This window comes from Ochotona curzoniae, unplaced genomic scaffold (genome assembly GCF_017591425.1).
Source record: "Ochotona curzoniae isolate NIBS_2020 unplaced genomic scaffold, NIBS_Ocur_1.0 contig_3432, whole genome shotgun sequence".
NCBI lineage: Eukaryota > Metazoa > Chordata > Mammalia > Lagomorpha > Ochotonidae > Ochotona > Ochotona curzoniae.
The window spans coordinates 21,615,019-21,637,871 of record NW_024465859.1 but is presented as its reverse complement, the minus strand read 5'-3'; the positions used below and the strand labels follow the sequence as shown (position 1 = coordinate 21,637,871).

Genomic DNA, 22,853 nt, shown 5'->3' with positions numbered 1-22,853 from the left:
GCAACTGGGGAGGAGCTCCTCTGCTGAGCACACTCACCTGGTGTCACTTTGAGGAACTGGTTCACCTCCTGGGGTTCTGCTTTGATCACTGGCAGCTGAGTCATCTCTCCTGGAGCCTGGGGAAGAGCCAGGTACAATTCTACTAGCTGCCTGATGCACTGTCTCCATCACTCTGCCCACTTCAGCTCCCACCCTGAGGCTCGGTGGGGAGTGGCCGAATACAGCCCAGAGAGAGCAGGCACGAGTTCTCATGGCTGATGCCTGGAGGAGCCAAGTCACACTCAGGAGAAGACAATGGTGGCCGGGTAGTATGGCTCCGACCTTATGCTCAGGGGTGGAGGATGGGGAAGGGGGGCTCCCTATGGCCCGCCCATGCACTGTGGGGGACTACACAGGCCTGGGTACATGGGCTGGAAGGAGGTCATGTCTGGCATGCTATAGCTCTGAGAGTGAAAGATAGTAATGATGCCAAAGAAGGTGGCCCAGAGAAAGCTTCCTGCTGCAATGAGTCCTGGAGAATAAAGTAGAGCAGAATCCAAAGAGGTCTGACGCAAGGCTCCACTGGGTCATATTTAACATGTATGCCTTCCTAGTAGTTTATATCCGTGCTTTATGAATATGCATGGCTTCATACATGTGACTATCAACAGGTATGTAATGGTATTCTTCCTGAGGGAGACATGACACCGGGCGCTGCATCTGGGGTCCATCTCTCCTGGGTCTCTATCCAGCAGGAAGAGGTCATGATCTTTGGAGGTAGGACCCAGAATTGGAGGAAGTTCAAGGTGGCTGAGACCTTCCCGACTTCCTGGCCTTTAGCCCAGCTCATGGTCAGATGACAGACAAGAGGACTGTCAAGCAGAATGGTGTTTGTGAGGGTCACACGGTTCACTGTGGACTCTGCCAGTGCCAGCTTCTGGCTCCTGCACCTGCCACAAGGTTGCAGGGACCTCATTTGACAGGGACAGTGAATGGGCTCAGTTTGGAAGGTGATGCTATCATTTCTGACTATGTGACTTGGGGGCAAATTAAACTCCTTCAGCCTCAGGTTCCTTCCCGTGAGGCCTGGGCCCCACCTTTGGAGACCCCAGCTGCTACTGCCAGTCACAGCCTTCCTTGAGGTAGCCAGTCTTATGGGTGGTTTCAAAACAGCTTACCTAGGGGTGAGGGAGTAGGGAGGGTGCTGGGGTGCAGCAAGTTAGCCTACTGCCTGTGACGCCAATTTGCGTCCTGGCTGCTGCACTTCTGGCCCAGCTCCTTGCTAATGTGCTAGGGAAAGCAGAAGATGGCCTAAGTGCTTGGGTCCCTGCCACCTACGGGGGACACCTGGATGGAGTTCCTGGCTCTTGGCTTCCATTGGATGGAAGAAGAGCTCTCTCTCTCTAACTCTGCCTTTCAAATAAAAATAAGTAAATCTTAAAAAAAGAAAAAAATCCTACACATTTGCAACCTTGAAGCTTGGGACCATGGCAGGGTCCCAGAATGGCTCATCTTTCTTACCTTTGCCCACAGTTTGATAGGATGAGCTACATGGCGACAGGGAGCGGGGCCAGCTTCAGGCCTGACTGCGGGGCTTGATAAGCCATGTGGTCAAGGCTAGATGAGCTTATGGGGGTTCTCATGCCCACTTTACAGCACAAGGAGCTGAAGATGAGGCTGTGGAGGCCGCCTCCAGGAGCCAGGGAGCCAGGTCCTCACATCCCTGGCAGGGAGAGGTCCGGTGCCTGCAGGGACCTGGGTGGGGGCTTGACAGGAGACTGTGACGTCTTACTCTCACAAACAGAAACGAGCAAAATATAGCACCATTTTTGCATTTCAATGTGGGTCTTTTCTCTTTGAAACCCTGAAACTCTGAGAAAAGGAAGTGGCCCCTAGCTATGCCCATTTCTAAGACTTTGGCCTTGAGTCCCAGGTGAGCTTTCCTCTGCACCAGGGACTGGGCTTGGGGGCATTGCACGGGGGTGAAGGGTCAGCCCGCAAGGGAGATGAGGGGGGCCTGGCGTGGGAGAGGCAATGCTGGGTAACGTCTCTGTGACGTTACGGGCCAGAGGAAGACTCAACAGTATCTCCCCTCCCCCGAATCATGCCCAGAACCCTCCTCCCACCCCATGACATCCCTAGGCTCACCTGGGGAGGCATGGGCAGCCTGGATAGTGGACTGAGACCCAGCAGTGGAGTGGTGGCCATGGCGGCGGCAGCGGCAGCGGCGGCCATGGCCGAGGAGGCGGCCAGGGCATCCACGGGTGGCTCCGGGCTCTGTTCCTGCTTCACCATGATGGAGCACAGTTTGTGTCCCAGCGCCCACGCTCCATGGTCCACGTCTGGGGGATGGGGAGAGGAGGGACAGGACTCAGGCTCAGGGTACTCTCAGGGCAGAGGGCTAAGCCCCACTTCTGCCCTAGGGGCTGCTCTGGGCTGAATGAAGGCCAGGAGGACAGGCCGGGGACGGGATGCCCATGAGGTGATGCTGGGACTGCTTACAGGGTAGGCCAGGACACCAAGACCTGTACGTCCCCTCTAAATTGGCTATGTGGCCTTTGGTAAGTTGTTTAGCCTCTCTGGGCTTGAGCTGCCTCATCTGTACAGTGGAGAAAGAAAGAGACTCTACCTGGTAGAGGTTTAGAGGATTAAGTAGGAAATTGCACATAAAGCTCTAGACCCAGGGTGTGGTGACAAGTGAATGTGGGATAAAACAGTAGTTCCGGTTGATACAATTACTGCTATTAAGAAACATTTTCTGAACCCCACACAACCACCTGCTGGAAAGGATGGGAGGACCCTGGCACCCCTCTCCCCATGTCTGGAGTCTGGGGGAAGTGGGAGAGGGAGTGGCTGCTCAAGGTCCCTGCCTCCCCGCCCCCACCAGGCCACAACATCCAATGAGTGCTCATGGCTGGCCACCTCCAAGTCAGTCCCATCATCGGCAGCCAGTAGAGCAGATGCAAAGAGGATGAGGAGGCAGCCTGCATGGCCATGGCTAGAGGCGACTCTGGGCTCCATGGCCAGCTGTGGGTGGACAGAGGGGATCAGCAGCTGCCCAGGGCCCACCCTGTTGGGAGTCTGAAGGGCCCCCTGCTGTGGATCATACTGTCTCTGGGCTGCAGGGACACCCATAATCTTTGCAAATTACAGAGCTGCACTGCCAGTCTTTGGGAAGTTGCCCCCTGCAAAGCAAGGGCCCACAGACAAATTGCTTTAAAAATAGACTAGGGATGGTCAAGGAGTTGGCCGGCCTGACCCACCAGGGGTAGATGGAAAACCTGCCACAGGAGTTGGACTGCCCACATCCCTGCCGCTTGCCCAGTCCAGGGCTGGGACCCGACAGAGGAGGCAGTCTCTGGGGGCTTAGCTGAAGCCAGAGGGGACATGGTGGGAAGCTGGGAACCCAGTAGATCATGCAAGGTTGGGGTTTAATAAGGGGCTTGTCTCTGCCCTGGGGTATTCCCGAGACTCCTAGCAGTAGCTCATGCTTCCCAAGCAGAGCCCAGCCCTAAGGCCTGTCCACATGTGGGTTTGCTGGTCCCTGGAGAGAGTGTTTCCATCCCCTGGTTTACTCCCCAAATGCCCTAAGTGTCAAGGACAGGGAGTGGGCCAAAGCTAGGAACCTGGAGATCAGTCCAGCTCCCCCATATGCATGACAGGAACTTAGCCACTTGAGCCATCACTGCTACCTCCCAGGGTCGACATCAGCAGGAAGCTGGAGTTAGGAGCCGGGGCTAGGCACTGATAAGGAGAATAGGCATTTGATGTGGGGTCTCAATTGCTATGTAAAACACCTGCTCTTCCCTCTATGAACTTTTTGCAGCACGTCTGTAAGATGATAAAATTAAGAAATCCATTGTAGATTAATCGCTAGCCTCTGGAGGGAAAGAGGAATAAAATCCTGTTCATTGTTCTAGCCACTCATACTAGTAACAGGACTTCAGCATGCACATGTGCCGTCCTGGGGAGATCCTTTCGCACTCACCTTGGGTGGTGTCCTCCATCTTGATGGGTACCAGTGGGCTCTGGGGAGCCGAATCCCCGCTCAGGGAGTAGCTGTGCTCGGCCTGGATGCCTGGTGCCGGGGAGTCCAGCTCCATGTCCAGGAGCGGGCTCTTGTCATCCAGCACGGGGTCATCGAAGAAGCTGCTGAACAGGTCGTTGGAGAAGTCCTCCATGTTCTCGGCAAAGTGGTCCAGGTGCTCAGGAAAGTGCTAGAAAAGGAGAAGAGGGAATGTGGTTCAGCATGCGAAAGAGGGGCAGGGCCTTCCCCCTACTATCACCACCACCTCCCTATCTTTTCTCGTCACCATCAATCCCTTCATGGTCGCTGCCAACATCACCTGTACCAGCTCTTAGGATGTCCCTCTCTGCCATCATCACTGCCACTTGCAATCTCCTTCACGTCAAGCAGCAGATGGCCACTAAGACCTCCTGCAGCAGGTGGCAGGACGTCTGAAACAAGCCCTCTGTGACCGTGTCACATTGGCCACTATTTCCCTTACAGGCTGATAAGAAGTCTACCAAAAAATGATTAGCAGTTAAGGCCAGCATGGCAGGTTAAGCTACTGCCTATGTTGCCAGTCTCTCATATCAGAGTGCCAGTTGAAGCCCAGCTGTTCCTCTTCTGGTCCAGTTCCTTGCTCATGTACCTGGACAACCACATGAGAAAACCAAGATGGAGTTCTGGGCTCCTGGCCCGGTCCGGAGTGTGGCCATTTGGAGAGCAAACCAGCAGATGGAAGACTTCTCTGTCTTGTATCTTTCCATCTCTGTTTGTTCCTCTCCTTGCCTTTCATAAACAAATCTTTAAAAAAAAAAGATTTATCCATTTTCATTGGAAAGGCAGATCCACAGACAGAAGGAGAGACAGATCTTCCATCCACTCCCCAAGTGGTTGTAATGGCTGGAACAGAGTTGATCCAAAACCAGGAGCCAGAAGCATTTTCTGGGTCTGCCATGCAGGCTTAGGGTCCCAAAGCTTTGGGCCATCTGTCCTCTGCTGCTTTCCCAGGCCACAAGCAGGGAGCTGGAAGGGAAGTGGAGCAGCTGGGACATGAATTGGCACCCAAATGGGATCCTAGCACATGCAAGAGGAGGATTCAGCCTCTGAGCCATTGTGAAGGGCCTTCAAAAATAAATCGTTAAAAAAAAAATCATAGCTCTGTCTAGGCCAACAGGTTTGTATGCCAAAGTCAAGATCCGTGACTTTTGCATTAGCATTTGCTAGGGTGTGGGGAGAGAGGGGCGCGGCGGGGCAGCCCGGCCAGCATCTGGTACTCCCAGCGGTGGAGTCCTGGCCGGTGCTAAGGCCTCCAGTGTCTGGCTGTTCTGAGCCATTCTTCATAACCGAGAGAGCAGGCCCCAGAACCGGCTTTCTCAAGTTCAAATCTGGCTATGACTCAGTGCTATTCAAACTGTGGGTGGTGACTCATTAATGGGTTGGGAAATCAATTTAGTGGGTCATGACCAGAAGTCCAGAAAAAATAAAGCAAAATCAAATAGAAGCCATCAGGGTGCACGGCACAGTGTGAAGTGAAGTAACCAGGGGATGTTTTTATCTCCATTATGTGTGTGCGTGTGTGTCTGCTTGGGACTGTATATTTCTTAGGACCCCAAAAGCCTGAAATATATTGTTCTTCATGACCTTGGGAAAGCGAGTTCACTTTTTTAGTTTGCTGCTTCCTCTGACTAGTGAGTGGAGAACAACTCCAACCTGATGGGCTTGTGAAGTATTAAACAATCTTCTATGGATGAAACATAGTAAAGGGGCTGGCGCTGTGGAGCCCAGCCCTGCAATGCCACGATCGTAGGTGAATACCGGTTCAAGTCCTGGCTATTCCATTTCCAATTCAGCTCTTTGCTAGTGCTCCTTGGAAAGCAGCAGCAGATGGTCCAAATGTTGACCCCTGCTCGTCACCTGGGAGACCCGGATGGAGTTGTAAGTTCCTGGTTTCACTCACTCAAGCCACAGTGGTCATCTGAGGAGTGAACCAGACGATGGAAGATCTCCCTCTGTAACTGCCTTTTAAATAAAAGACACACACAGAAGAACTGTAAGAAAAGTCCTTGCTGTGTTTTGTGCAGTGGCTAAGACACTTGTCACCTGCAAGTACAGCTCACCGAAGTCACCCACCACTCGCCCAGGTCCTTCACCTCTGTGCGCCTAAGTTTTCTCATCTCAGAAGGGGAAATAAATGTTCCTGTCTCGGAGCAGTGCTAAAGAGGACTAAATATTGATTTGTTGCTTAACACACACCTAATAGGCTTATGAAGATAAAACACATGAGCACACACAAACATACATTAACACACAGAACACTTCCAATGTCTAGTCCTTGGCAAGCGCTGGATGGCTCGCTACTATTAAGATGATGATGAGGCTGGGCCCAGCACGATAGCATAGTGGTTAAAGTCCTCACCCTGCACGTGCCAGGATCCCATACGGGCGCCAGTCTAATCCCGGCAACCACACTTCCCATCCAGCTCCCTGCTTGTGGCCTGGGAAAGCAGTCGAGGATGGCCCAAAGCCTTGGGACCCTGCACCCGAGTGGGAGACCCGGAAGAGCTGTTGGCTCCTGGCTTTGGATTGGCTCAGCTCCAGTCGTTGCAGCCGCTTGGGGAGTGAATCATCAGATGGAAGATCTTCCTCTCTCTGTCTCTCCTTTTCTCTGTATATCTGCCTTTCCAATAAAAATAAATTAATCTTTAAGGAAAAAAAAAAGATGATGATGAGGGACTAGCAAGCACAATGGCTCAACGGGCTAATCTTCCGCGTCCAAGTGCTGGCATCCCATATGAGTGCCAGTTCTTGTCCCAACTGCTCCACTTCCCATCAGCTCCCTGTTTGTGGCCTGGGAAAGCAACAGAAGATAGACTAAAGTCTTGGGACCCTGCATCCAGGTGGAGGAGCTGTTGTGGCCATTTGGGGAGTGAACCAGCAGATAGGAGATCTTTTTGTTTCTCTCCATAAATCTAGCTTTCTAGTAAAAATAAATATAAGCCTTAAAAAAAAAAAATAAAAGATGATGTAATCCACAGCCCTGAAGCCCTTGGGACCCAAGCTGAGCTTGCAACCAGTGTGTGTGAGGGGGTCGTCTGAGTGTTCAGAATCCTTCCCCTACGCCATGGCCACGTCCCCCATGTCCATCTAGACACCCATCCTCATCATCGCCCTGTGCCCCCGCTACAGCTGTCACTTTCCCCAGCGCTGCCAGCATTTTACCTATTCTTCAGTTAGGGAAACTGAGGCCCAGGAGGCTTGTTGGCTGCAGCGAAGGATTTCAAAGAATGATCAAGATCCCAGACAGAAGCCATGGAGCTAGGAGGTGCAACTTGATGCTGCAGCAGCAGCCAGGGCTGTATTGGCCACACCGCCCCAGTCTGGACCAGCCCAGTCTGGGGCACCTCCTCCCACCTACCTCCTCTCCAGCTCCTGTTTCTCTCAGGCCTGTTGCGCGCCCAGGGGGAGGGGGCTTCGGCGAGAGGAGAGCGTGACTCAGCGGCTAAGCTATTTCTCCAGCAGCTGCCTCTCTGGCTGATAAGGCTTTGCCAACCCCTTCCTAGGACCTGGGCTTGGGTTTCTGGCAGGCGTCCCAGGTTCTTTTCAGTGATCCCCTTTTGGGGTGCCCCTGGGAACCTGCACAAGGAGGCTCGACTGGCCCCCTCCCTTTTGAAACTACCCTCCCTACCCCCACCCCCGCCCCACCTGCTAGAGCCAGCAGCTGGGACCCAGCAGTACACAGCTTCCAGGGCAGGCGGAGCCAAGTGGAAGGGGGGAGGGCGGCCAAGGGGCAGCTGGGTGGGGGTGGGGGACAGCCTGAGGACACGTCACTTCATCCCCATCCCCACCACCCACCGTGGGAGCTCGGCCTTCAGGAACTCGCCTTAGAAAGCAGGCGGGGAGTCGGGGGTTGGGCCGGTGATGGTTGGGTTACATCATCAGTCTAGCTGCAGCGGGGCTTGAGAAAGCTCAGGGTCCAAGCCCCTTTCCCCATTTGAGGTCCAGAGGGAAGGCCTTCTGCTCAAGGTCACAGCGGGGAGCTAGTGACATCAAGCCCCTCCCCCCAGTTTACTTTTGCTAATGTAAGCACTCCGGAGACCCCAGACACGCCCCTCCCCTGTGGCCTCCATCACAAGACCCAAGTTCTGGTTTAGAATCTGATGGAATGTGGTAGTGGGAGGAAGGGGACACACACACACACACACACACACACACACGCACACACACACACACAACAGGCCGGTGGGTGGGGCGGAGGTCTCGTGTCCGTGCGTGACGTCCTCCAGGGCTGCCTCTCCAGGCAACGGTGGAGGGAAGACGGAGAAGGAAATATTGTGCTTCGTTTCCCTCCTCGTTCAAGACTTTTTCCTATAGGCATGCCAATGTAAGCTCCCTCTTGGCGGTCAGAGTAGCCAGAGATGGCTGCACATTCTGGCAAGAAAGCGCTCCGGAGGCCGTTGGGGCTGTATAGGCCCGTGCATGCCTCCTCCCGCACCAGCCCCTGGAAACACCGGAGACGTCCCTTGGGTCCAATGCAGTGCACAGATGGTTAACCCCGGGGGCAACCCCTCGCCGGAACCTCTGCCTCTTCCCTGGTGGGAAGCGAGGAGCTCACTGCCTGGAGGAGTCTCCCTACCCCGCCGATCGTGGCTGCGCAGGTGCCAGGCCCTCGGCGAGGAAGCCCAGTGTCCTATGACCCGCCTGGATCCTTATTTTGCAGCCCAGGTCCCACAGTGGCCTGAGAGCCTTGTCAGTAGCCCGTCCCGCCCCCGCCCGCAAGCTGGGGAATGTGGATATGATGGGGGGGCGGTCTCTTCTGCCGTCCCCAACTCAGTTATAGGGGTCATGCCAGGCCCCCAATTTCTTCGCTCCCTTCACTGTTCTTCCAGCGCAGCAGCCCGGGGCGCACGGATGGAGCAGGAGGCGGAGGGAGGAGTGTGCCTTGGCCTTTAGTGAGAGAAGGGGGTCTAGGCTCCGAGCTTGCCCCACCCCCCCATTTGTCTCTGGGAACATCGCTCAGGGTGGGTGAGACTCTACGGTCTTCAGGGCGGGGGGTGGGGGAGGGTCTCCCTGACCTTCACCCCCAGTACGCACCCTCCCTGGGACCCTACCCCACCCCCCACCCTGACACCCCTTCTGCCCCTCCTAGTTCCAGGCTGAAGGGCGGAGGGAGGGGAGAAACCCGAGTGGGTCCAGGCTGACTTGTGGATTGAGGGATGGGGGGGCGGGAATCCCGAGGCCACACATTCCTTCCGAGAAAGTGAGCATGGGGGAAGATGGGAGAGGAATCCCGACTCCCCTTCTCTTCCTTCCTCCCCTCCCCACAGGCTGGGCCCACAGAGCCCTGGGCTCCAAACACACACTGACCCGTACATTCCCGGACGCTTACTGGCCTCGTGGTCACTTAGAAAATTGCCCCCACTTCAAGCTGAAGGGGCTGAGTCATTGCCGTGCCCACTGCCTGCGTGTGAGGGGGAGGGGAATCCAGGGGCCAGTGAGCCCTCCTCTTCCTTAGCATCATCCCTCCAGGTCCTTGGAGGTGGGAGGAGGGGTTTCCAGAGGTGTCCAAGACTTGTCTCCCTAGAGCTTTGTCCTTTGGAGGGGTAAAGTCTCCCCTCCCCTACTCAGTCTTAGGAAGCCCAAGTTCAAGACTCTGCTCTCTCAGGCCTTCAGGGCTGCTCCTCCTTGGGCCTCAGTTTCCTTATCCGTTCTGGTCTGTGTTCTTGTTGAGGTAGGGGTGTCTGGGACAGTGGAGGCTGTCAGACCTCAGAGAGCTGGGTCCTTGTCCCCTATGCCGACTGCTCTGGGGACTGGAAGGGGTGCAGCCAGCTTCTCCACTAACACGCCTAGGCAGCTGGTGGGAACCGGGGTTCAGAAGAGCACACTGTTCCAGCCTCACCAGCATTGCTGTCCCGCAGACTCAGGACCAGCAGCTGTCCAGCTCCGGTGGACTCATGCTAGAGGGCATGGACACAGACCCAGCAAGGACTCTCAGCAGATAGGACTAACCAGACAGGAAGTCAGAGACATGCACACACATGTGATCAGCCCAGGCATGGGAACACACACACACCACACATCACTGTCTGCAGGACTCAATGCTGACTCTACTAAGCATGCCGCAAGCTATGGGAGCCCCAGGGAGGGAAACTTGGGAGCCCAGGGCTTGCATGTGACAGCGACAGTGAGGGCTGGGACTGGAGGAGTGGCCCACATGGTGACTGGGCTTTGTCGTGCCAGTGTGTGCTGAAGAAAGGTGGAGGAGAGAGAGGGAGGGGCAAAATCTGACAAATTATGGAGAGGGTGGGCATCTTCTGCAGCCCCCAACCTTGCTGGCCCAGCCTCCCACCCCGCCCGACACCCAGCCAAGTCAGTTGCCATTCCTGACACATCTTGCTCTGTCCTCAGTTTCCCGGCCAGCCCCTGGCAACTCCTGAGTAGGCAGCCCATGAGTTGTGGCCCAGCCCTGGAGCAGGCGCCAGGCACCGTCTGGACAGGAGGGAAGGGATGGCAGTGAACGCCACCGCCTGGAGCCGGGATTAGCTGGGACTGGCACCACCGAGTGCATGGCAGCCCACGGCCTGGCTGCTGGAGACGCTGGTTCCCCGGCTGTGGCCAGAGGATCCCTGAGGGACAGTTCAGGACACTGAGGACCAAGTGCCAGGGCTGGCGCTGGGGGCCTTTGGTGAATTACATCCATCCATTGACTCATCATCGTTGGCCCATTCATTCAGCATTCACCGAGCGCCTACTGTGTTTCCTTGCAGGTTTTCTATCTCCTATCTCGCGATACCTCGCCAGAGCATTTTTCTGCTTCGCTTCCTTCCTGGAGGGGAATCTTCTCAACCCAAAACCAATGTTATCATTCTCCTGCTCCACCTCCATCAATGCCTCCTCCCTCCTGTCCTTAGAACACAGTCTGAGTTCCCCCAGTGAGGCTTGAAACAGCCCAGCCCCCTGCCTCTGTGCCTGGCCCCTGATGCTTGCCGAGGGACTGAGTGCTAGATCCAGCAGGTGTGTGTCAGGGAGTGACTGGAGGGTGGTAGGGCCTCCGGGTACCCCCGTCCTGCATTCTGTATGCCCAGGTCAGATGACTCCCACTCTAGGCAAGGTGTCCCATGTGCCTGGACTCCTTCTCCCCTGCTCCTTCCTAATGGGGCTTGCTGTACCCACTTTCCAGATTTGCTCTTCCCTAAAGCCTTTTGTGGCCTTTGGTCCTGGCACGCCCAGGTACCTGGGAGCAGAGACCCCACTGACTACTAGCGAAGGAATCCTCTGAAAACTTTTTAGGCCAAATCCAAGGGTAGAAGCAGAGGCACAGTGGGGGCTGACTGGCCAGAGTAGCTCCTGGCGTTTGGCCAGCTGGCAGGTCCTGGGCGGCTGGAGCCTACCTCCTGGCTCTGGCTAGAATTCTCCTGGCCTCTTCCCTCTCTGTACACTTTCCCTTCAGCCTTGGCTCTCCTCGCTGTCCCGGCCTGTCTGAGTTGTCCTCAGGATTTTAGTTCTGGAAGCAGTAACAACTTTTCTCCATCTTTATGACTTTCCTTTTGGGGGAGGAGAGGGGAAGACTGGTGACTCCTGGGCTTGCCTGGGGATTTGGTTATGGCTGGAACCCCTGGGGTTCGAACCTTCCCAGCTCCCCAGTGAGGAAGCTGGCTGCCTCCCCATCCCCACCCCAATGTATAATTTATGTCCACCCCTGTCTTTCCCCAACAGCCTCATGGTGGCAAAAAAAAAAAAAAAAAGTGATAATTAGAGCTGCAAAGAATGTTGGCATGCCTGGGTCCACCCATGGCCTCCCCTTCCTTGAGACAGTGCAATTCAATGGTCAAGGGCAAAGGGTAGGTGGGGTAGGGGAGGGGAGTGGGCAGGCAGATACGGTATAATCCTGGCTCTGCTGCATACTGTGTAGGCTTGGGCAAGTAGGTTAATCTTTCCAAGCTTCAGACTCAGCTCTAAAACTTGAGTCTTTCTGTCTCTCCCTCCCGCTGAGTTACCATGAGGATGACATGAGATGACATGTATCAAACGCTTTGTGGAACGCACGGCTCTTACCAAACACGGCCACCACTGCTTGGCTCATAGAGGAGGAAAACTGACTTATCCAGGATCACACAGCTCAGGGCAGTCAGTCTCCTTGACTCCTTTGCTTGCCTTGCTCTCACTTTCTCTCTCTCTCTCTCTTCCAAGAACAAGGGAGTGGTTGGCAACAGCCCACAGCAAGCAGTTATTGGAGTTGGTCAGATGGGCAATTCCCTGGGTCTCCCCTGCACTGGCCTCCTAAATCCATGGTGCCCAGCCCCACAGGGCATCAGGTGCCCAGGGACATCAGATGAGATCACTCCCCTGCCCCGGGAAGAGATCCCTTGCCATTCAGCCCTAGGGTGTTCCCCCTCCAAGGCTGGGGGGATCCAGAAGAGGGGGGGACTCTGGGTTCTGACATCACAGAGAAGCCTGAGCCACAGCCACGCAGGCCAGCTGGGGGCCTTCCAGCACAGCCAGATGTCTCAGGAATGTGCTGAGCTGGGAGCTACCTCGCTCCTTCCCAGCCGCCACTCCTCCCCACCATCTACCCCCGCCCAGCCCTCATGCCCTTGGCAGCTTGCTCAAGCCTAGCCTGCGTCCCACCCCCCCCCCGCTCAAGCCCTCTCATCACCCGCTGGGAGGGCCTTGCCCCCTTCCGCTGTCCCTCCAGTCCCTGGTCCCTTGCCACAGTGCACCCTCCAACCCTCTGACGGTGCTCCCTGGCATTCTGCAGGGACCAGGGACTCCAGGCTGGCTGTGGAAAGCTGGGCGGGAACTGGGAGTCCAGACTTCATAGGGCAAGGAGAGACACTGCAAGCCAGATCCCAAATGTGGAACTGATTTGCAGCCCTGGAGAGAAAGGGGTGAAGGCTTGGGGGTGGCAGAGGGCAGTGCAGGGCCTTCCCTCCTGGAGCATGAAGAGAGAGGCTGTGGGCAACTAGCACCAGCTCATAGATGGGAGGGCCGAACAGGCCTGGTGCCAGGTTGGGATGGGTTGGGGCGAAAGGTTCACATCATTCTATGCTGGCCTCCCCTCGCCCCAGCCTTGTTGATATCAGAGGGGAGGGAGGGAGTTGGAGGTGGGGAGGGGGATTTTAGGGTCCTGGGTTTGGGCTAGGAGGCAGGACCCAGTTCAGGATGGAGTTTCCAGATCTAAAGGGTGACAGCCCGTGCCTCTGTGAGGGTAGGGCCGCCTTGGGCCTCCCCAGGGCCAGCCTGGTTCCAGGGTGCCAAGATGAAGCATCAAGATGGGAGCTGTTCCTCCTGCGTGGGTGTGAGAGTCATTTCAGGGCATGGGATGAAAGTCAGTGGCCAGAAAAGGTAGGTGTGGAGGAGCTGGGGTCCGCCACTGCTTTGGGTTGTCCCGAGCTCTGGCAGGTCTCCCGAGGTCCATCTCCTCTGGGGAGGACCCCCACCAACCAGCAGGCTCTCCATCTCCCAGTGCCGAAGTAGTTCCAAGGAGCTGTCACCACCATCTTGTCTAGGCAGGAACCATCATCGGTTCCCTCCTGCCTGCTGCACAAGCTTCCAGTTCCTACGGTGTCTCAGGGTCTTTGCATCTACCATCCCCCCTACCCCTGGGTCGGCTTGATACGTGTTTGCCCTTTGCGTTTTCATTGCAACCCCTCCCACCCTGGAAGGCCCAGCTCCCACACAGCTTCCTACAGGAAGCTTTCCTTGACCACTCAGCTCAAGAGTCCTGGCTAGGCCTGCTAAACTTGAGCATTCCTGAAGGTAGAACCTGGGATAGATTTTAACCTTAACTACCCCCCTCCTCCACTACGCCCTTTGCAGGGCCTCATACAGGGTCTAGCTCATACAAAGTTTACCAACAGTGACCATAATCATAATGGTGGCAGCCATTTCTGTGCCAGTTCCTTGCACACAGGCTCCTATGTAAACCTCAGGAGATAAAGCAGGTGCTGTTGGCGCACCTACTCCATGGATAAGGATGCTGGGGCCAAGAAGTAGCCTGCCTGTGTTCATTCACTTGCCCAAGTGAGGGAGTCATTTCAATGTAAGTTCTGACTGCTACCCACAACAGCACTGACTCCAATGTCACATCTCTACGCAGCCGCTCCAGATTTTGTTCCTGCCTTGGCCAACCCTCTCTTGATGCTCAGAGACACACAGCCCGGAGAAGGGACCTGAAGATTTCTGGCTTTTGTCAAGGACAAGAGCTTGAAGGAAGTCCCTGCGGTCAGGGCTAGAGAAGGCAAGGAGTTCCAGGTCAGTGCCTGCCACAGCTTGGGGAGCGTAAAACGCATGCCAGGCGCTGGGCTAGGCTCACTGTCGAGAGGAAGCCCCTGGCACCCTAAGTTCCCCTTCCCCATCTCTCCTACTTTATGATGAAGAAACTAAGCTGGAAGAGCTTAAAACCCATGTCCGTGATCTTGCAGGTGCCAGGTGTGGCAGCCTGGATCCGCTGCTGGCTCTGGCTGTAATTGGCTGCCCTTGCTCCCTGGGCTGAGGCTTCTTCGTCTGTCAGTCTCGCTGTCTGTTCAGGCCAGGTCGGAAGTGGGCACCTGGTCTCAGGACTTTCCTATAGGAATCCATTCAGAGTTGGGGTGAACTCAGGGTCTGTAGCTTACTGCTTCTCCAGCAGAACAGGCTGGGGCGAGAAAAGATCAAGGAGCGTGGCTTAGCCTAAGTGTCACTCCTTGAATGAATGAGTACATCAATCTACCTTAAACAGAAGCCTGCCAGGAGCTGGGAGTGGGAAAACATTCTCCTGTCTACCCACTGAGCCTCTCCTTACCGCCCTCCCTCCGTCCTTCCTGCTGCCCACCCATTCGTCCGTTCCTCCCCCTCTAACCTTTTCCTCCCTCCCAATAGACACCTTTTGGAGCTGAGAAATAGCCCCAAATACTTAGCTGAATGTCACTGCCTGTCCTCAGGAGACATTGTCTAGTTGAAGTTGAAGGACAGTGAGCTTCCCCCGAGGACACGCTCCTTTGTGACACAGCAGGTGACCTGGGAGGCTGGCAATGGGAAGCCCATGGGCCAGCCCCCTTTGTCACACCTCCCACTACTCCAACTGTTTCTATTATTTGGGAAGGGGAGGAGGGAGCAGTGGCTGCTACTGTGTCAGAACACACATCCCAGCCCTGACCCATGAGCCGCCTTGGCCATGGTGAAATGGCCTCAAGGCCAAGCAGGGCCGCATCCCAGGAGAGGTGGGGAACAGGTACACCGAGCCAGGAAGCTGTTACTACTGCTCTAGCTATGGACTTGGCTGTGACATGGCGTGTCGGGGACCTGGAGTTCAGGGTCCAAACATTCTACAAAAACCAATGCCTGTTGATTTTCCTCCAAGGGTCAGACTTCTGGGTCACATCTCACCCCACTCCAACCTCCCTCTGATCCAGACGCCCTCCCCCACATTCTTCCCCATGCCGTCCTGCCTGGTCCAGGTTCTGGGATGCTCACTCTGGCTGACCTCCTCCCCACTGCCTGTTCAAGGGGCTTTCACTGATGGAGCACCAGCTGGAGCAGAGCTCCGCCCAAATCTTCCTCATCCTCCTCCATCCTGCCCCCTTGGAGCTGTGAGACTTCCAGAAGAACAGCCTGTTCCCCAGCATCTGGAGCTGGTTTCTCTGAGGGAGGTTCAAGGGCAAGCCAGGACCCAGGCAGAGATGCTGCAGGAAGGGCCTTGATGCCAGTGCTTACGGCACCTCAAAAGGGAGAAGACCCCCAAAAAGAGGAAAGAGAAGAAGGGGAGGTATCTTTTTGCCTCTCCTTGGTGAGGCAGAGCAGCTAGGTCAGGCAGGACATGGGACCTTCCTGGGAATCCTGGAGAGCCTCCCACTACTCCAGCTCCACTCCAGAGAGTGAAGGCCTGAGTCCCCAGGGGGGGTTGGCAGCATTCCGGGGCGTCATGGGGTGGGGGAATGAAGGGAGGACATGGGTGGAGTGTAGGGTCAAAGAATGTGTGTGGGGGGTGGGGATGTTCTGGTTCACCCTTAAAGCTTTAGCATCCACAGTGCTTTGGCAGTAAAGATGAAAACAGGGGTCCCTCCGAGCCCAGAGCTCAAACTTTACTCATCCCAGAACCACAGTGAGTGATAACTGGCTTCTAGCTGTTTCTTTACCCCACTCCTTGACCTGCTCTGCAGGACTCCAGGCCTTGCAGAGTGAATCTGCCTTCTACCTCCCCAACTCTCAGTTTTCCCTAGGGCCAGGCATGCCCATCCACACTCAGAAAAAGGGACATAGCCTGGTCTTCCCCAACCCCTACCAAAGTGCCTTGCAAATACTCCTTTGCCACCATGGATGAAAGACTTTGGGGTGGCAGGTGTCAAGGTCCCCTTCTTAGAGAGCTTTTGTGACCAAGCCCGGCCTGGCTCAGGGCCCCTCCTGGTGGTTCACAGCCTAACAGCTTCCTATGGAGAAGAGGTTGCCTGTTGCCTTCTCTGGCTCTCTCCCCTTTGGCTGTGAGTGGCCAGAGGGGCCAGATGTGTCTTCTCCATCCAGCGGTCCCTGGTGCAGGTGCCTTCTCAGTGCTCAGTGGTGGAAGCAAGAGACGTACATCGGAATGAATGAATGAGGGGATCCCCAGCTGATCCAACAGAGAGCAAGGATGGACAAGAACTTCCCTGGGCTCTGGCACCCCTCCACCACTACTGCTGAGAACCCTGGGGCCAGGACCCTGAGACCCCCCCCTCCCACACACACACACAGCCTCTTCTGCAATTGTTAGTCTGTCTTGCTTTTTCAGCCATTTTCCGTTGCCTGACAGGCACTGCCCCAGCCCTTGAAATAGAACAGAGTCTACTACAGTGTGGCTAGTGAAAAATGAGTACGACTCTTATCTTTGCTGAGCTGGTAGAGGAAGGGATCAGCTCTGGTCCTAGGGGATCATTTTAGTTTTGTTGGCCTCCTGGTCTTGACTTCTGTGCTTGCTGGATTGGTACACAGCACCCAAAAAGGACTAGTTCCCACGGATCCCACAAGAACCCCTCTATGCCTGGGATGGGACTGGATATTTCATTCTCTGGCTGATTGCAGTGTGCGGCTGTTCCCCTTTACCCAGCACCTGCCTAGTGCCGCAGCGCTGTGTTCAGTTTATATGGCCAAGCCCACAGCTGCTGTGAGGCTGCTCTCATGGAACTTTCTCAGGGAGGAAGCAGGCACCGAGCCAATGGAATAACTGCAACCTGGGAGGAGGACTATGGAGAAAGCTTCGGTCTGAAACAGAGAACTGGGGCCCCAATTCAGGTGGCTGGGGGAGGTTTTGACACCGGAACCGGGGCCGCCATGCTGAGCTGGAGGGACAACAGGCCAGCTTAGCTGGTCTGCGGAAAAGCTCAGCTGTGCACTGGGTGAGTCTGGATCCGGGAGCCCTGGAGCAAGTCCAACAAGGTGGCAGCATGAGAAACCGTTGCTCAGAAGGAGGTCTGAGCTGCAAGTTCAAATCCCTGGGAGCCAGACAGCGCCAGACTGTCCTTGAGCTGGGCTGCAGGGGACTGTGCTGCTGCCTGCAGGTGGCTGAAGACAATGACAAATCACTGGGGACCAGGAGCCCCTGGTGACTGTCACAGGCAGTGTGAGCTATAGGATTCTGAGGACTGGAGCCACATGGGAGGAGTCTTTTGCCTCTCCTCCTCCCCTAAAAAAAATGTGGGACCAATTGGGTCCTCATTTGTTAGTTCATTCATTCATTTCGTCCTAGGGGCACAGCAGTGCACAGGAAGCTAGAGTCCCGATCTTAGAGGACCCAGCATGGGTCCAGGAACAGGTGTCCTTTCTGAGCACGATCCCTGAGGTCTGTTTTTCTAGTGGATTCTACTCTGAGATTAGAAGCCTTGGCCCCCTTCTTCCTATTGGTGAGAAGTTAAAGAGAAACACACACACGCACATACACCCCACCCTCCCTTTTAAGAGCTGGTAAAGGCCCACCCACATAGGAACACCCAAACACACATACTTCTCTAATCTTCTCAATCTCCCAAAGGCTGGGGCAGGGAGGTGGGAGGGTTTGGTGGGGGGGAGGATGAGCTCAGAGGCCAGGCTGAGGCCCTGGGGAAGCCCTGCTTGATATGACACCACCCCCTCCCGCCCCCATCCCCTTGCCCCTTGCAGCCCCTGTCCCTAGGGCTGGTCCCAGAGTTTGCATTCATCCCCCACACCTGGCCTGGCCAGCTGTTGGGAAGTGAATGAGTGTGCTGGGCAAACATCCTTACAGCTTCCTGCTACTCCCCCTCTGAGACAACACAGCTCTTCTTCCCCCTCTTTCCCACACCCTCCCAATCAGAGCCTTTGTGGGGGAGAGAGTAGCAGCTGGGGGAGGGACAGGGAGGAGATGCCCCCACAGCTGGCAAGAAGAGCAGCATCTTCCGGGTTGTAAGATCCTGGAGCTGTCCTCATACAGGACAAGCAAAGCCCCCAGCTGTCCCCTAGCACACCTGCCTGGGCTGTGTGTGCAGGCGGCTGGCCCTGTCCAAGTGGAAGCCTGCTTCTTGCAGAGCTGGAGTCCCCAGGGCGTGCGTGCGTGTTGAGCTCTGTCTCCTGCACGTGTTTCCCACCTGACTTAGCCTTCACCGGGCTTTTTTGAAGGGTGGTGAACAACCTCCTTCCTGTCTCTCACACTGACAGGCCCAGCCACTGGGCCTTCCCTTCCTGAACCGAAGGGACCGTTCCCCATCCGCAGGCCACTGGGTTGACACGACATCCCAGCTGTGGGCCTGAAGGTGGAAAGAAGGGCTGGAGATGAGGAAAAAGGCACTTGCTCAGGGCCATGCGACTGCCTGAGTAGTTCTTTCTGCCATCCCCCTTTCATCTCCACCAGTGCCAAGTCCCCTGGGAATGCTGTGTGTGTGTGTGTGTGGGGGGGGGGGTTCTAATGGTCCCATTTTTCAGAAGAGGAAACCAAAGCCTAGGAGAAATGTGACTGTTCTGAGCCACCAGCCAGGACCATAGGGTCTATTGGCTCACTGGGGAGCCTGCTCTCCTCTCCACCCTAGACACCCTCTCCTTCCCCACCACCCATGCAGCACTGTCCCTCCCCCGTGTCCCCTGGGCTGCTGGATGCCACTGTCGGACCCTCCTTCCGTTCTCCGCTGAGCCCCAGGCCAGCAGCTGGGGCTGCGGGGCTGAATGGAGCAGCAGAAAGAGGCTGCAAGCCCCAGAGTTCACTAGAAGGCCGAGCTCAGAGCTACGGGTGGGGGTGGGTGGGGGGCAGGGGAACTGGCCCCAGGACAGTGTGAACTCCTGCAAGCCCCACTTCCCTCTGACCACCCAGGAGGGCTAGCAGGAGCCCCCCAGGGCCTCCCCTTCTGAGCTGTGCCAGAATCAGGCCCAGGAAAGACTTGATCCCAACTGACCTCACTGGACAAGGCAGAGAAACTGAGGCCCAGGAGCGGAGGCATGGACCCAGCTCCCAAGAGGGCAGCGGAGGAGGCAGGACTAGATTCTGGTCTGTCTGCAGTCTGGGTCACTGAACGGGAAAATCCAACAGACCCAGGGGCCTGGCCAGGTTCAACTCAGTCCGGGGAAGGAGAGGGCAGCCCTAGAGACCCTGGCACGGTGGAACACAGCAAAAAGGCTCCCCAGGTAGTCCACATGTTGGGTGCAGTAGGCTCTTCCCCAGCCCAAATATGTTCTTGCCTTCCTGAGCCCTGCCCCTCCCCCACGAAGGCCTTAGGGCCGAGCCTGAGAGAGGGAGGGAAGGAGGGAGGGAAGGAGCCAGAAAAGCCACGTTTCCTTAGGGAGGGAGGGGAAAAGAGAGAAAGAGGAGTCGGACAGACAGGGCCAGGGACAGACAGGGGAGGTGGAGAGAGAGAGAAAGTTAGCAAGATGTAGGGGACCTCGTCGGGGAGCAGCACCCCCAGAGACCCGAGGATGGTGAGCAAGGCCTCCCTCCGCCCGAGCCAGCGCACTGGGCCGCCCCGACCCCTTGCCCCACCCCCTAGGGGAGACTCAGGCCTGACACCCCGGGGCAAGGAAGGCGGCTGGGGCAGCACCCCTAAGTTTCTGCCTCGAGCCCTTGGCACTCCGCACGCGCCCCTGCGCGCCCTCCAGCGGCAACTCAGCAAGGGGGCGCAGGAAAAGGTGCCACCACTTCGCTCCCAATCTCGACCTGGCACCCTTGGGGTGGGTGAGGGACGGCTTGGGGGACGCGGGAGTGGTGTCTGTCCAGCTCCTCTCCGACGCCCCGGATACCCTGTCGGCTACTTAGCGTGTCTCTGCGCCGAGTCGGCAGGAGGCTCGGGTCTAACCGGTGTGTGTGTGTGTGTGTGTGTGTGTGTGTGTGTGTTGGGGGGTGGGTGGACATCTCAGGACTCAGCACGTGTTCCTCCCGAGCCCCCTCCCCGGCTCCTGCCCGCTGCCGTGCCGTCGGGGTCCTGTCCCGGAACCGCGAAGTGCCGAGTTGGGGCACAGGGAAAAATGAGGGAGACCCTTTTCTCTTACCGCATTGTTGAGGAAATCCGACTCGTTCAGATCCCCCAGGTCCAGGAAGCTGGAGCCGGGGAACAGCCTGTCGGTCGGGAAGGGCTCCAGGACGGCGTCCATCGCGACCGGCTCGTGGGGGGACCCCCCTCGGGCTGGGCGTCCCTCACTCCAGGGCGGCGGCGCGGGGCGCCGAGCTCCTGCTGCGCGCTGGCGAGCCGGTCGGGGGGCAGGTCCAGGGCCAAGGCCCCGCGGGAGGGGCGGGCCGAGGCGGCGCGGCCCCGGGCCGGGCCGGGGGTGCTGGGGGGCCTGGGGGCAGGGGCGCAGCGCGGGCCTTCAGCCGACTCCTCCTCCTCCTGCTCCTCCCGGGGCACAGCGGGCGTCCATGGGGAGCCCGGGGGTGGGGCTGAGGGCTGGAGGAGCCCCCCCGGACAGGGTGGGCTCCCCCGAGTGCTCCCCCGACTCTGGGTGGCTGCCGGCGGCTCGGCACCCTCCGCGTCTCCCTCGGCGCCGCTTCTGTCACTTTGCTCTCAGTGGAACCGGGAACCCCTGGCCGGGGCGCCACGCCCCCACAGCAGTGGGCACGATACTTAATATTCATAAGATGGGGCGTGCCTTGCCCCTCGGCCTCCTCTTTTAAAGAGACCTCAAGGCAAAATCCTGCCAACCCCAGTTGTCTTGTTAAGCCTTTACTGGCCACCATCCTCTGTGTCCACGCGGGAGCTGGATCCTGTCCCTTCTTCTCGTCTGATGCTGAAGTTGGAACCAAATCCGAAGTCAGGAAATTCCATTTCCCTAGCTCCTGGTCAGGAGTTAGGGCTTCTTTGGGCCGAAGGATTTGGACCATCTTCCACTGCTTTCCCAGCCCTTGAGCAGGAACCTGGATTGGAAGTCGAGCAGCTGGGCCCGGCGCGGTGGCGCAAGTGGTTAAAGGTCCTCGCCTTGCACGCCCGAGATCCCATATGGGCGCCAGTTCTAATCCCGGCAGCCCCGCTTCCCTTCCAGCTCCCTGCTTGTGGCCTGGGAAAGGCAGTTGGGGACAGGCAAAACCTTGTGACCCTCCATCCATAAGGGAGATCTGGAGGAGGCACGTGGCTCCTGGCTTTGGATTGGCTCAACTCCAGTCGTTGCGGCTGCTTGGGGAGTGAATCATCGGATGGAAGATCTTCCTCTCTGTCTCTCCTCTCTGTACATCCGCCTTTCCAATAACAAAATAATAAAAATAAATTAAAAAAAAAATAGGAAGTCGAGCAGCTGAGACACTAACTGGTGCCCATGTGGGATGCTGACACTGCAGGCAGTGGCTTAATTCTCTGTGCTACAGCGCCAACCCTGATTTCCAGTTTCCCAACTCTCATCTTTCAGCTTCCAGCTGGCATGGTACTTCCTCCAGGAAGCCCTCCCTGAATTCCCAGACTGGAACAGCTACTGCTGCACCCACACAGGACTTGATGTGTCCTGCTGGAAGGAGTCATGTGATGCAGTGTTGCCTCGTGTCACCGTGACCCCACTGGACTGGAGAGACAGCTCTGGATGGGGACCGAATGAGGCTTCCCTGTGTGGGAAGTGCCTCTGTGTTCCTCTGTCATCAGGTTCCTGAGTGGGTCACAACAGAAAGTCGAAGCCTAGTGGTCCTGGTGTCTGAATGGGCCAAGGTACGGACTGGTTGTGCACTGCACGCTCGTTGGGCCCTTTACCTGAGGACTGGGCCCTGTCACTACATAATCTCTTAAAAGGGTTGGTAAATAAATCAGCCTGGTGCACCTGAGTAAATGTCCAAGGCTCAGGAAGGTGTGCCCTGGAAGGGCTGGGCGCACACACCGTTCCCTGCCTATAAGTCACTAATAGGGTTATGCCTGCCTGGGTAACTGGCTCAGGGACATGAAGACCTCCAGAGGCGGCGATGCCGTTGGTGTCACTGAAGCGCTTGGTCAGAGCCAAGGTTGGAGCTGCGCTGGCCTGCAGGCTGAGAAGCTGAGGTTGGCTAGCAGGCAGGTGCCTCCCCACGTCCTCCTCCCCCCATCTCATGACTCAGTGGCCACAGTTCTGGAAGGTGAAGGTGTGACCTTCCAGTCTGTCACGTGACATGTGTCCCTGGGAGGTGACGGGAGGGGGACACTTCCAGGAAGCCGGGCTCACAGGTTTACCCAGCAATGGTTTACTCCCAATGCAACACAGAGGAGTCAGATTGGGTAAAAACAAAAACAAAAACAAAAAACAATTCACATTTAAAACAGCAGCAGGGAGCTTGAAGGTGCTTTTTCCAACTTTGTCACCTCTGGCCACACAGGGGGCAGGAAAGGCGGTGGCAATCAGAACCCAAGACGGTGGCTGATCTCAGAAGATCAGCGTGCAGTGAACCAGCCCATTGGCTGTCTGAGTTTGGGAAGATGATGATGCTGACAGCAGGTGTCTGAAGTCCTGGGTCCTGCTCTGGGGGGTCCCTGCTGGCCCC

The 22,853-nt window shown here is 56.7% G+C and overlaps 1 protein-coding gene across 1 annotated transcript in view; it reads right to left on the bottom strand.

The window, feature by feature from the left end:
- The window catches only part of CREB3L1 (cAMP responsive element binding protein 3 like 1), a 31,568-nt gene extending 10,943 nt beyond the window's left edge, over nt 1-20,625 (bottom strand). The window contains exons 1-4 of the mRNA XM_040980336.1: nt 20,420-20,625; nt 3,968-4,196; nt 2,128-2,321; nt 38-116 (exon numbers count right to left, since the gene is read on the bottom strand). Coding sequence (XP_040836270.1) covers nt 38-116; nt 2,128-2,321; nt 3,968-4,196; nt 20,420-20,521 — 604 coding nt within the window. The 5' untranslated portion in view covers nt 20,522-20,625. The remainder of the gene's footprint in view (nt 1-37; nt 117-2,127; nt 2,322-3,967; nt 4,197-20,419) is intronic.
- Between the last annotated feature and the right edge of the window lie 2,228 nt (nt 20,626-22,853).